This window comes from Galeopterus variegatus, unplaced genomic scaffold, assembly GCF_000696425.1.
Source record: "Galeopterus variegatus unplaced genomic scaffold, G_variegatus-3.0.2 Scaffold2851, whole genome shotgun sequence".
NCBI lineage: Eukaryota > Metazoa > Chordata > Mammalia > Dermoptera > Cynocephalidae > Galeopterus > Galeopterus variegatus.
Window position 1 is genome coordinate 1 of NW_007728962.1, and position 13,449 is coordinate 13,449.

The window sequence follows — 13,449 nt, forward strand, 5'->3', positions numbered from 1 at the left end:
CAGGAAGTCGGGTCCTGCGGCGAGGGCGGCGCGGCCGCGCGGGGACCGAGCCTTCCTTATTTATGTGCCCGCCGGCGCTGGCCTCCTTCCTCCGGAGACTTCAGCGACAGTCTCTGAGCCGCCGTCCCCGCGCGTGAGGCACGGAAGGACTGGATGTCAGAACAACGTGGTTATGCCTTGAATGCCAAAGTTTTCTGTTTTTAACCCAAAGAATATCGGTGATTTTTGTCCACTGCCGGGAGAAGGGGGAGCCCAGCGCTCTCGCCATGCAGCAGAGCCCTCGTCTATAAGCAGGCCCGGCCGGTGAGATGCCGACCCCCTCCGCTCGGTGAACGTTCTATCCTATGGATATCGGGCTTGAGATCTGAGACTGCAGAGCAGCGCCGTCCGCACCGGCCCGGCAGCCGCGGCCTCTCAATGCCCGGATTCTTCTGGGACTGCTGTCCTTCCCTGGAGATCAGAGCGGTCCTGTGTGCCATGGGCTGTATTCAGAGCATCGGAGGCAAAGCCAGAGTCTTCCGGGAAGGGATCACGGTGATTGACGTGAAAGCCTCCATCGACCCCATCCCCACCAGCATCGACGAGTCCTCCAGCGTGGTGCTCCGCTACCGGACGCCCCACTTCCGGGCCTCGGCCCAGGTGGTCATGCCGCCCATCCCCAAGAAGGAGACCTGGATAGTGGGCTGGATCCAGGCGTGCAGCCACATGGAGTTCTACAACCAGTACGGGGAGCAGGGCATGTGAGTACTACTCAGGGACACGCGCCGTGGCCCGGCGTGGGGACCCGGGGGGAGGGTTTAGAGATGCCAGGGGGAGAGGGGTCTGGGCGGGGCCAGAGGGGAGATTCAGGCAGGTATGGAAGAGCCTCTGAGTCCTTCTTGGCCAGTGACTCCTGGAGGATTTGCCTGTTGATACAGACTGGGGTCTTGGCTCTGGGACCTATCTTGCCACTGTCCCAGGGTCCGAGGTTTCTGTGTCCTTCCCTGCAAGATGCTGAGAAAGCAGAGGTCCTTCCGCACGCCTCTTTGGCAAAGCAGGAGTGTCAGTGCCGTTAGGGGTCACCAAAGAGGCTACAGCTCTGCCCCCCGGCTCAGGCCGTCCTGCGCACACGTGGCAGACACTCAGGGCCCTCTAGGCCTCCATTCCTCTTGGTTCAGGGCTTTGTGGTTGGGCCTCAACGTGGGTCTCCAGGGTTTTCAAATGCGCATCAGGACCTGGAGGAGTGCTTTGCTGTTGGAGAGGACGGGTTTTAGAAACTTGGTTTGCTTTGCAATGTGGAACTTTCTGTCCCGAGGCAGCCATCGAACGTCCAGTGTCCTTCCAGTGGGGCCCTAGGTAGGAGCAACTAAGAGGAGCCCACTGGCCTCTCGTCTCCAGCCAGTTCCTAGGATGATGTAGAACTCAGTGGGGACCCTGGGATCCTGGGTCTTCTTCTCTGGCCTGTTCTCTGACCCCAGAGAAGGCCATCCCCGGTGGTAGAGGGAAAGGGACTTAACTTGAAGGGTTGCCCTAAGACAGGGGCAGCAAAAGGAGCTGTTTCCCAGCACAAGGACCCTTCTGAGAGAGCTAGGTGGGCCCCGAGGGGCAGACCCCCACTTTGACCCCCGTGACTGTCCATGGACACTCTCCTGTAGCCTGTCGTTCAGTGTCCACCCTCTGCAACATCACTTCCCGGTTTGGCAAGTGAGGAAGAGAGAGCAGAATTGCCCCAGGAGTTGGAATTCATCACTGATTTAAGAACGTCATGGGGTGGCGGGTGGCTGGACACCAGATCTTGTGACTTCCCCACTTGATGACTCCAAAGTTCTAAGGCAAAGACCTTAGAAAGACTTAAGACCAGGGTGTAACCATGATCGCTCCAAAGAGGTGCAGGTGGGTGACACTCCTCGGGTCCCCTCCAACACCTTGGTTTCTGCACTGAGCCCTGCAATGCTCAAGAGCAGCTGTGAATCTAATTCGGGGTGGGGGCAGGGGTTGACTCTCCATTCTGAGAAGGGAAACATGATTCTTAGTTATTTGATGAGGACCTTTTCTAAGAAGACTAAGGCGGAGAAACCTCCTCTGGCTTTGGAAGGCATCCGGGACAGTTGTCAAGAAACAAAGGTTTTCCTAGGGGTTTTAGGCTCAGCCCAGTTTCTTCCCTAGAAGGAGTAGGGAAGGCAGAGGGTCCTTCTAAACTTGGAAAGGCACGAGCCCAAGGTGCAGACCTGGCTCTCCCTGACTCAGAGCCTCAGCTTCCCGATCCGTACATGGGGGTTTCCAGCTCCTTCCGGTGCCTGGGGCCGTGTTCTCCATTTGGTGGCTCTGAGTCCCTTTGGGCACTGGTGCTGGAGACAGGCCCAAGTGAGGAACCTGAGTCGATGTCACCCTTGCTGTGCCAGTCGTCGGTTCCTGGTTAGAACAGCCTCATGCACGCTTAGACTCTGTGATCAAGCAGACCTGGGCAGGAGGCCAGGCTCTGTCACTTCCCAGGGTGTGACCCTAGGCAAGTTCTTTAACCACTCGGGCCTCAGTTTGCTCATTTGCAAATGAAGGCTAATAGTATAGCCCCTTCCCCGTGGCTTATTGTGACAATTCCTCAAGACCACATTTGTCAAGCGGTCAGCACTGGGCCGAGCTCCCGTTGGTCGTCCTTAACGTTGCTGTTGTACCAGGGGGAGAGCGATGGTCCTGCACACGTGGACGATTGTGGCTGGACTATGGAATCAGGGCAGATGCCAGCCCCTGCTTGTAATCAGTTTTCTCCCCCAGCCCAGGTCTTCCTCTGTCATAGAGAGCCCACTCTCTGACTTTTCAAAATTTAAAAAGAATGTGAGCGCTTTGAGTTTTAAAGAAGCTGAAGGCCATCTTCCTCGCTGTCCCTTTGTCCTCCCCCTGTTGGGGCACCACTTCCGGGCAGGGCCCTTTCCATGCTGCCCAGCTCACTCTCCCTGGATGCACTGGGTTCTCATGCCAGTTGGGATGGGACCTGCCCCGGGGAAGGGCTGAGCTGAGGCTCCCTGGGAGGGGCAGCTCGGAGCGGTCATGGGAGCGGTGCTGGCTCTGGGGCCTTGGCAAGGCAGCCTCGGAGGGTCCCTTTTGTCATCTGCCAATGGGGATAAGGAGAGAACTCCTGTAGGCTGCTGTGAGGACTCAGTGGAAGGACAGGAGTAGGTGACCATCCTGTGGCTGAAAGGCAGAGGAGGAAGCTGCTTGACTGCTCATTATTAATCCACCGAGTTGTCTAAGGGAACTGAATTGCCGACTGGTACAGTCCCTCCAATCCGTGGGCAGAGCCCTGTGTTCGACCCGTGCCTTTTGGAAATGAGAAGGGCTCCTGTGGAAAAGGCCTGAACAGGGTCCGACATCTGGCTCCCTCCTGAATGTAAACAGAAGCATTTGGATGGGATTTTAAAGACCCTTCCCATCTTCCCTACCCTAGACCTCTTGGAGTAACTACTGTCTTCCCAGTTTTTAAGCCTTATGGCATGGAAGAAAGTGGGGTGGTGAGTGGGTGGGATTGCCCAGAAGCCTCAGCCAGCCCGCAGTGGTCCTCCTGCTGTGCCTGGACCACAGTGGGGCCCTTCTTCATGCAGGGGCTGGCCTGTGCATGGTGGGTGTTGGCTCCGTTCCTGGTCTCTCGGGCAAGTAGCACCCCCCACGTGGTGACAACCACGGGATGTCTCCCAGACATGGCCCTATGTCCCCTGGGAGGAGTGTGAAATCACTCCTGGTTAAGAACCGCTGGACTCAACCCAGACAATTCAAAGCATTAAGATGAAACCCAGGCACTGGCTTTAGTGGCCCGGGAGGGGACAGCGGGTTAACCTAAGCAATTGAGCGAAGGCCAGGCCAGGGCTTCCATTCCTCACGAATGGGCTGGTATTCAGAATATTAATTCCAGATACTTAGTCAAAATCCATAATACCCCCAAATGTTATCTCTGCTTGAAGTTAATCTCTAAGCCAGGAGGAGAACTTTTTAGAATGACATTCTGGATTTGAAATAAACCCTGCCACCTCAGTAATACCCTGACCTGCACAGACAAGAGCTGGGAACGGCGAGTTTCTCTGCACCAGCTTAAGAGGACTCTATGCAGTTTTGGGTCCAGCCCACATTGCTTTAAAAGCCAACCCCCCCTCCAAATTGTTGGAGACACCTGCCTCCACAACCCGTCCTCCGCAATTCCTCAACTGCCACCTGTCAGCTGGCACAGAGTCTTCTAAGTGACAAGTCACAATTTCTCGCCTGTGTGGGAGACACTTTACATTGTCCCCAGTTTGCCCTTCTCTGGGGTCCCCAGGAAACCTGCCCCATGGCCAAGACTGAGGCCAAGGGCAGTTTATGGCTCAGGATTCTGCCAACAGGTAGACTTGGGGGTGAGGTCGGGGAGGGTCTCTTTGGGTTGACAGTGCCCCTGCCCTGCATACATGTCCAGCAGGGTGTGGACCCCAGCTCCACACCCCTGGGCCAGTCTCTTAAACTGTCTGAGCCTCACTGTTCCCATCTATGAAATGAGGATCCTTGTACAAACCTCATATGTCGTTTTGAAGTTTAAATGAGATGGTGCATGGTGAGAGCTTAGCCCAGTGCCCGGTGCATACTCGGCACTCAATACGTGGTCGTGATCAATACCGTAATTATGAGATGTACTTACTAATAATTTACTATTCATTATGCCACGCCTGGCAGAGAGTCAGATTGCGGTATTATTGTGGTGATGTTATCCCTTCTCCTGGCTTTCAGATACCTGTCTAGCATGAGAGCCTTGGGCTGTGAGAACTCTGGGGGTCTTTCTGGCCAAAATGTGCTGACATCTGATGTCACAGACTTACGAGAGGCTGGTGGGACAGGGCAGGCAGCGGTAGGGGAACACCAGAGCTGGGGTGCACCCAGCCCTGCTGTGATGATGTTGGGAATGGCTGTCTTCGGCTCCCTTTCCACTATGTTAGCTCCAGGTGTCCTCCCCAGGACCTCATGAGGTCCTCACTTTATGACGAGGACACAGCCTGAGACCTGAAGCTGCTTGCCCACAGAGGCTTGCTCTGCGCCAGCACATCTGGGGCCGGGCAGTGGAGGAATTCCCTGGTGACCACGTGGCCTCTTCCTGCAGCCGGGGCCTGAGCTTCAGGCTCCACTCAGAACAATTGAGGACAAGGCTTCCTCTCTGTGACCGGAAGGTGGCCTCCCCCATCTGCCAGGCCCTGGCGGAGGCCAGAGTCGGGTGGGGGGAGAGGGAAGTCCTTGTTTCAAAGCTCTGGGGTGGGAGGAAGTGGGGCGGGAGATGGCCCAGCCCAAAGAGAACTCTCCCTGGACTGGCCCGGCCAAGCGATCGCTGCAGCCCTCGGTCACCTTCCGAGTGTGGGAAACAAGCTGGCTGCGCCCGGAGACATGCGAGAAGGCACCAGCAGCCGTTGGCATGAGAGAAATAACAAGTTAAATACTGAGATCGTTTTTTTTTACTGATTGGATCTGGGTGAAAATGTAAAAGCTTGGTCGTGCCCAGTGTTCGGGGAAGGGGAGCCCCTCACCTGCTGTTTGTGGGAATGCAGTTGAGGCAGCTCTGCGGTGAGCTCAGCTACACCTGTTACAACCTCCCCCGTGCACGCCCTTCAACTCTGCTGTTCTGCATGTAGAGCTCGTCTTACGTCCCCAGCCCAGGGCCCAGCATGTCGGAGGCGACAGTCTTCTGAATGGATGAATTAGTGAACGTGAGAATGGAAGAGCCAGTCCCTAAAGACTCATGCATGTGTGAGGATGTTAACTCCAGCGCCGTTCCTAATAGCAACTCGAGGGGTGAAATTATGGTCTGTCTACAGTGCAGGGAACAGCGAGGCTGCTGCAAGTGACCAGGAGGAGCTATGGACAGACGCTCACACGTGGGAAAAGGTTATATATGGTTGCATTAAAAAAATATGGTCAAACAATATTTAGGGTAGAGGAACCCATTTTTGTTAAAAAGAAAACACTAAAAATGGGAACATATCCTGTGTGTATATGCAGACGGAAAGGTCTAGAAGGATGTTTACCCAAATGTAATGTGGTGAGTAGCCTGGGGGGAGGGGCGGCATGGAGGAGGTGGGTTTCGGTTCTCACTCATGCCTCTTCGTGGCTCCGTTTTTTTTTTTAAACGAAAAGCACACGTTTTATAACTAAAGACTAAAACAGGCACCGTTGGTCTTTCCTCTTCATGTTGGGCCCAGGGTTGCAGCCGGGGTCACGAGGGCGAGGTGGGCAGGAAGAGGGTGGCCCGGAAGAGTGGGGCTTGTTTTGGGGGAAGCTCCAGGAGCAGGCCCTGAGGGAGGTGACAGCTGCAGCCCCTCCCTCGGGGCTGCGAGCCAGTGCTTGCTGGGGGAAGCTCGGTGAGCAGGGCCTGGTGACCTGGGCTGGGGAGGGACAGCCCAGGAGCTGCATGCAGCGTGGGTGAGAGGGAAACAGGGAAATCAGGATCCCAGGCCGGCATGGAAGTGGGGCTCCTGGGCCTCGGTTTCTGTAAAATTGTAAAACTTTGTACAGAATGTGTACTCTGCACATTTTACCAAATTGTAAAATCTATACAATTGGGGACCAGGTGAGATAATCACTGAAATCCCACCTGGCCTGTGTGAGGGGATTGAAACCAGGGCTGGGCAAGACAGTCCCCTGCCTTGGACAGACCCTTTGCCCTGGAGCCTCAAGTCCTTATCTGTAAAAGTCTTTCTTAAAGTGCAGAATGCTCACTGCTTGTGGGAGGTGAAATAATATTTGCGTGAAATCACTTAAGGCTAAATTTTACTTCGAAGTAACATATTTAATGCATAATAGAAAATACATCTACAGAGTATATATCAATATCTATATATCTATATTCTAGCATTTCCAATCTTTAACTCAAAGGTGTTTCTTAGGAGAGACTAAATTTAGTTGAGTTTTTAAAAAAGTGATTAAGGGAGACAATTAAATGAGTAAGAATCCAGGACACATGTAGTCAGGACCAAAATGCAGAAAGAGCTGTGATGTTTGATAAACTCGACGTTGAAACAAAATGGACTTGGATCTTCTGGCTCCAGAGTCCAGAATTCTGTCCTGGAGCCTGGGGATTCATAGACAAAGAGAGCCCCGGGGACCCTAACATTTGATGGGAAAGAGATGGAAATCCCTGGGGACTTGAGGGGCCCTGCTCATGTGGGGGGGAAAGTCCAGGCTCGCCTGGCAGGGAAGAGGACTCAGCCACAGTCGTGGGGAAAGACTGGAACCGTCAGTTGGGATGCTCTTCCTGAAGAAGTCAGAAAGGTGTGCTCGAGTCCGCCTGGTCCCAGGTCAGGCAGGTGGCCAGTCACACCCCCTCTCCAAGGCACACCCGAAAGCCTCTGGACATCCTGGTTTCCTTTCCTCTCCACCGAGAGGCCTTTTTGCTGGTCCAGCTCCTGTCTGGTGGCTCAGCTGGGAACCTGAACTGGTCACCCACAGGGTGACCCTCACTCACCCCTTGTTTGTGCCCCCTCAGCAGCAGCCTCAACCCCATCTCCAACCTCCAGAGAAGGCCTTTCTCTAATCCCTTCAGACTCACACTTGGTTGGTCTTGCTGCTCAGAACCTCTTTGTCTGTATTTGTGCATACATGCATGTGTGTGCACGTCTGTGCATGCACATGCATGTGTGTGCATGCATGTGTATACATGTGTACATGCATATGTGTGCGTGCATGCTGGGCGAGGTTCCACTAGAGGCCGGGTGGATAGGAACTGGCTCAGGGTGTGGGCCTTGGCCCAGTTGCTCCCCAGGTGTGCGACCTTGAATCAGGCCTCCGAGTTCAATAAGTCTCCTCTATAAAATGCACCCGCAGCCCCAGCCCCAGAGTATGTATGGTGCCCAGCACATCCCTTGTGCTCAGGGAGTGGTAATGCTGTCACTGGCATTGCTGTGGTGACAACCCGTCCTGCAAGTGGCTATTGCAGCCGCAGCTCTGCAGGGTGGGCAGCGGCACCGAGCTGCTTTTGGTGCCCTTGGATCGTTATGGAGACCCTCTTGGGGGCCCGGGGCCCAGGGCCCTGAAGAGGAGACCCAGAATGCTGCTGACAGTCATTGATCCAAGCCACAAATATTGACTGTACCTGATTCTGGGCCAGGCACTAGGATGAATCCTGGATATATGGCAATGGGCAAGACAGGCATGGCCCCTGCCCTCTCGACCCCTGTGGTCTGAGGAAGAGGTTGTCAACAAACGATCACATAATTAATTGCTCTGAGCATGTGTCAGGAAGCAACAGGACAAGGATCCATGGTGTTGGATGCTAGTGTACCTGGCCTTGTAGGAGGCGTCAGGGCATGCATCGCTGGGGTGGTGGCTCCAGAGTTGAGCAGCGGGCAGCTACTAACTAGGACAGAAGGAGGAGGGGGGAGGGGGAGGAGGTCGCTGCTCCTGGTAGAAGGCCCCGAGATGGGAGGGGCATGGCTCTTGAGAGGAACTGAGGATGAGCTGGTGGATCTGGAGCCCTGGGAGGATGGGTGTGTGTGTGCACGTGTGCATGCGTGTGTGTGCACACGGGGCTCTAGGCTCCAACTGCATCTGGCTTGAAGGGCAGTGGGAGTCACGGCAGGTCTAACAGGTTCAGAACAATGTGATCAGCTTTGTGTTTTTAAAAGATCACTCGGACTCTGGGAGAACAGATTGCAGAGGGTGGGAGACCAGGAAGGGGAGAGGGGTCCTGGCCAGGGTGAAGGCAAAGGAAAAGGGAAACATTCTCGAGGTGAGAGAGAGAGGCAGGGATGGCGCGGGACCCCCCAACACGGCTGACCGGGGCAGCGTGCTTGCCCCGCATGGCTTTTCCTCGCATGGCTTCATGGCCAGTGTCAAGGGCAGGTGCTCTGCAAGCGTGTGTTTAGTGGATGCCGATGGGATGTGGAGGGAAGCTCAAGAGTCGTCTCAGACATGATGTGCGGGGCCTGGGAGGCATCCTGAGGTCCAGGTTCAAGCCTGGCCCTGCCTGCTGTCCTTTGAATTCCCACACCTGGGAGGACGAGGACGGGAGGATGATGGGCGGCCCTGACTGTCGCTGTCTGTGGCCATGGATGCAGGTGGCTTCCTGAGTGTACAGACTGCGGTCGCTGGAGCTTTGCTCGTGTCTTTTGGTGGCATATGCTCGCAGGTGTTGTGGGGTAGGAGCCCTTATTGTCCCATCGTGCAAATGTGGAGAAGGCTCAGAGTGTCAGAACTGGGGTCTGAGTTCACCCTCCACCATGTGTAGCAGGGAACTGAGGGTCTGCCTTGAAGCTCAAAGTCGTTCTAGAATGAGCAACAGAAAGTCTTGCAGAGGCAGTTAACTGTATGGAATTCATTACTGGAAGAGCGTGTATAATCTGAAAATATAAACGAGGCCAAAAAAGGCTTCAGATCACATTGGGGCTAATAGGTCCGTTAGCGTTAGAGGTGTACCCCTAACTGCTGACACCACTCTCAGATGGTCTCCAGCGGTTTCCATCTATTGCTGGTGACTGCGCACCAGGTGGCATGTGGTAATGCATTGAATCATCACGAAAACCTGGCAGGTGGAGGTGGGTAGGATTATCCACGGGCTACTGATGCGGAGGCAGAGGCTCAGAGTTTGTGACTTGATCACAGAGCTGGTAGCCAGGGCTGAGATGGGACCCAGGGCTCCTCCGTGTCTTCCTGAGCTGTGCCCTTGACCACGTGGCATCCCACCTCTCCGGTGGGACCCATGCTGTCCTCTTGATGACCTGGCCCTGGTTCTGAGTAATACTCCACGAGACACTGCTGCTGGCCTGCTCCTGAATCATCACTGTCTGTGAAGGAGCCAGGGCTGGGGCATTTGGGAGTGGGGGCAAGACGGGACACCCCATGGCCGGGGTCACAGAGCAGCCACTCTGATGTTAGGCCCCATTCCCCAAAACAAGGCTGTGGAAGTGAAAGGGGCCAAGGCAAGAACAAGGTCCCCTTTGCAAGTTTGCTGTCTGTCTTTAAAAAAGAAACTTTTCCAAGCAAGTGTAAGCTCTGGGAGAGGACAGAGGGAGTGTCTTCTGAAACAGGGCTGGGCCCAGGTGGGCAAAGGCACCCGGCTCTGAGAGACTCGGGACAGGCACCCCAGTCCTCTTCTCTGGTCCATGGCGCCCGTCTGTGCAGGGGGACTGGATCAGCAGGCTCATGCCCACCACTGTGGGGACCCAGAATCTTAGGGACCAGTGCATACTTTAGAAACGTGAGGTTGTCTGAGGCTGCCAGGTCCCCTCAGAGTTTGATGTGCTCAGGGGCGGGCAGGAGCTGGCCCACGAGGCCAGAGTTCCTTGAATTTCTGAGCTTTTAATGAAATGAACAGAAACATTAGTAAAGGCACATTTCTAATTATTCTTCCTATCGTGGCCCCAATTTTGCTGTTAACATTACACAGTGCGTTTCAGTAGATGAGTGCATTTTGTTTTTATTATGGTAAAGTGCACATAATATAAAATTTACTATCTTAACCATGTTTAAGTGCACAGTCAGTGGCATTAAGGACATTCATGCTGTTGGGCAGCCGTCCCCACTGTCCTTCTCCAGAACCTTTTCGTCTTCCCAAACTAACACTGTCCCCGTGAGACACGGACTCCCCATCCCCACCTCCCCCAGCCCCTGGCAATCTCCATTCTACTGTCTGTCGCTATGAATCCTCCAGGTCTGTCATATAAGTGGAACCCTACAGTATTTGTCCTTTTGTGACTGGCGTCTTTCATGTAGCAGTGTCTGGAGGCCCATCCCTGTTGTAGCATGTGTCAGAATTCCTTCCATCTGAGGCTGAATAATCTGCCGTTGTAAGGACAGAGCGTTTCGTTTATCTGATCACCCGCCGATGGACGCTTGGGTTGGTCGCTGTGGACGGGAGTGAGTATTTAAACACACTGTGTTCCTGGAGAGCACTGCTGGCGTACGCGGGTGTCAGAGGGGCGGTGGGTGCAGGGTGTCCTGAGCTCAGTATTACAGGGGCCAAGGCGGAAACAGGATGGAGCAAGTCAGGCCCCGGGGTCCTGAGCCAAATCTCCTTGGGAAGAAGTTGCCTAACCCTCCACCGCCTGCCCTCACCGCCTTTATCTGTAGGGTGGGGTCAGATGGAGATGATTGTCCGGGAGTCTGCGATGCTAACGCGCCCCTACAGCCCGGGTGGGTCCTCAGACGCCACCATGCCCACAGACTCACGGGAGTGTGGGATCTGTATGTCCCCAGAACAGCTTCTGAGAGTTATTATTATTTCAATAAAAGTGACAGAGGTGCTGGCCACCACCAGTGAAGGGCCTTTGCTTTGTGTACTGCCTTCAGTCCTTGCAGTGACCCAAGGACATTGTGTGATGAGTACTGGGTCCAGAGAGGGGTAGCACCTTGCCTGGGGTCTCATGCCACTGAGGTGGCAGCTGACACTTGCAGCCGGTGGGGTCCCGAGTCCGAGCTCTGGACAGCTTGGCGGCCACTCTGGCCCCAGCAGGTGTAGGCAGGTCAGGCTGACTCTGCGCAGCCTGGGTGGTCTCTAATCAGACCCACTCTCCCCTCGAAGCTAGACACGCAGGCTGTCCCCAGAGCAGCCGCTGCAGCAAAGCCCTCTGTGGCCAGCCCAGGAGGTACCATGAAGTTGGCCTTGGGGTGGGACTGAGCGCTGAATTTGGGGAGGGGGTCCATGTCAGGTTTTCTCTGGTTGTATTGCTCTAAAAAAGGGGCCAACCAGCAGGAGTGTCCTTGCAGTGGTGGCTGCATGGCTGCTGCCTCTTCTAGGCAAGTCGGAGCGGAGGGACAGCATGGGCAGTGGGGGGGGGGAGGGGCATCTCAGCCCCCTGGAGCCTCTCCTGGTGCTGTCTCTTGCATGGGCGAGAGACAGGGAGTCCAGACCCGTGTGGTGGAGGGGTCGTGGAGGGGACGGGCTCCAGGCATGCTGGGAGAGAGAGGCCGAATCTCCCCCTTTCTCGGATGAGACACTGAAGCCCAGAGAGGGCAGGCACTTGCACTCGGCCACACCTGGTCAATGGTGTGTTGGGACTCATTCCCAGATGTGCTGACCCCACAGCCACTGGGCTCTGAAGCTTCCTCTGGGCCCCTAAAACTAGAGAAGGAAACTCACTGTTTCTTGGGGTGTGGGGGCAGGTGTGGGCTGGAGGGCTGGGCCAACCTGCTATGGGGCGATGACCACGTATCCGTCCGTGTTGGCCCAACTTTGATAGCACTGGGACATGGAGTGGGGGGCATAGCATCCAGCCTGGTTCCTCAGGACTGTGGTCCTGCAAATGACAAATCCTGCTCAGGTGAAGAGTTAACTCAGGTTTCCCCAAATCCCAATCAGGTCTAGTCCCTGTCTGAAATGGTTGTGGGACTGGGAGGGGCATGCTGGCCTGGGGGGAGTCTGATTTGGGATGGTGCTAGAGAGCAGGATGTGGTGATTGAGGGGGACCACATCTGGGGGAGCCCCTGGCTCACCCAACCTCGTGTTGATGTCTGCCACCTCTCCAGAAGGTAAGTCCCTGGACAAAGGGGACTAGGTCTGCTGCATCCACCCAGTCCTCAGGGCCCAGAGCAGCCCCTGGCCCACCATGGGGATGCAGGAGTGACCAAGCAAGTGACTTGGCCTTCCTTGCCCGCAGGTCCAGCTGGGAGCTCCCTGACCTCCAGGAGGGCAAGATCGAGGCCATCAGCGACTCCGATGGGGTGAACTACCCCTGGTACGGCAACACCACGGAGACGTGCACCATTGTGGGCCCCACCAAGAGAGACTCCAAGTTCATCATCAGCATGAACGACAACTTCTACCCCAGTGTCACGTGGGCTGTGCCGGTCAGCGAGAGCAACGTGGCCAAACTCACCAACATCTACCGGGACCAGAGCTTCACCACGTGGCTGGTGGCCACCAACACCTCGACCAACGACATGATCATCCTGCAGACCCTGCACTGGCGCATGCAGCTGAGCATCGAGGTGAACCCCCACCGGCCCCTGGGCCAGCGCGCCCGGCTGCGGGAGCCCATCGCCCAGGACCAGCCCAAGATCCTGAGCAAGAACGAGCCCATCCCGCCCAGTGCCCTGGTCAAGCCCAACGCCAACGATGCTCAGGTCCTCATGTGGCGGCCCAAGTACGGGCAGCCGCTGGTGGTGATCCCACCCAAGCACCGGTAGCAACCAGGGCCACCCACTAGATTAGACTCAAAAATAATATACTGCTCAAAACCAAACCCACACGTCCTCTTCAGTCATTCAGCAAAATGCAACCATTCTACCTGCTCCAGCGGGCGGGTCTCACTGTGCTCAGGCCCTCGGCACCTGCTTTCTGGCGGGGACGGGGGAGACCCACGTGGGTCATACAGACCCATGTGCGCCCTGCAGGGTAACCTCTGGTCTCCTCTCCTCTCCTTTTTCTCACAGTTTTGGCCGTTCACTTGCAACAGATTCCATGAAACACTGCTTTTTTCAGTTCTTTTTTAAAGCTCCTCTCGATGAGGTTCAGGGGCGGGAGGAGGAGGAGCT

The 13,449-nt window shown here is 55.5% G+C and overlaps 1 protein-coding gene across 1 annotated transcript; it reads left to right on the forward strand.

Annotated features, from left to right (window-relative positions):
- Window positions 1–168: 168 nt before the first annotated feature.
- Window positions 169–13,157, forward strand: FAM78A (family with sequence similarity 78, member A). Its single transcript, XM_008583204.1, has 2 exons — window positions 169–740; window positions 12,573–13,157. Exons 1-2 carry the CDS (start codon window positions 418–420, stop codon window positions 13,099–13,101), a joined length of 852 nt encoding a protein of 283 aa, XP_008581426.1. The 5' UTR covers window positions 169–417; the 3' UTR covers window positions 13,102–13,157.
- Window positions 13,158–13,449: the final 292 nt, after the last annotated feature.

Bases quoted from the DNA above. Each gene is read 5' to 3' on its own strand.
- FAM78A (XM_008583204.1), top strand. From the start codon at position 418: ATGCCCGGATTCTTCTGGGACTGCTGTCCTTCCCTGGAGATCAGAGCG. The intron at 741-12,572 runs GTGAGTACTACT...CCTTGCCCGCAG, and splicing joins CAGTACGGGGAGCAGGGCAT to GTCCAGCTGGGAGCTCCCTG.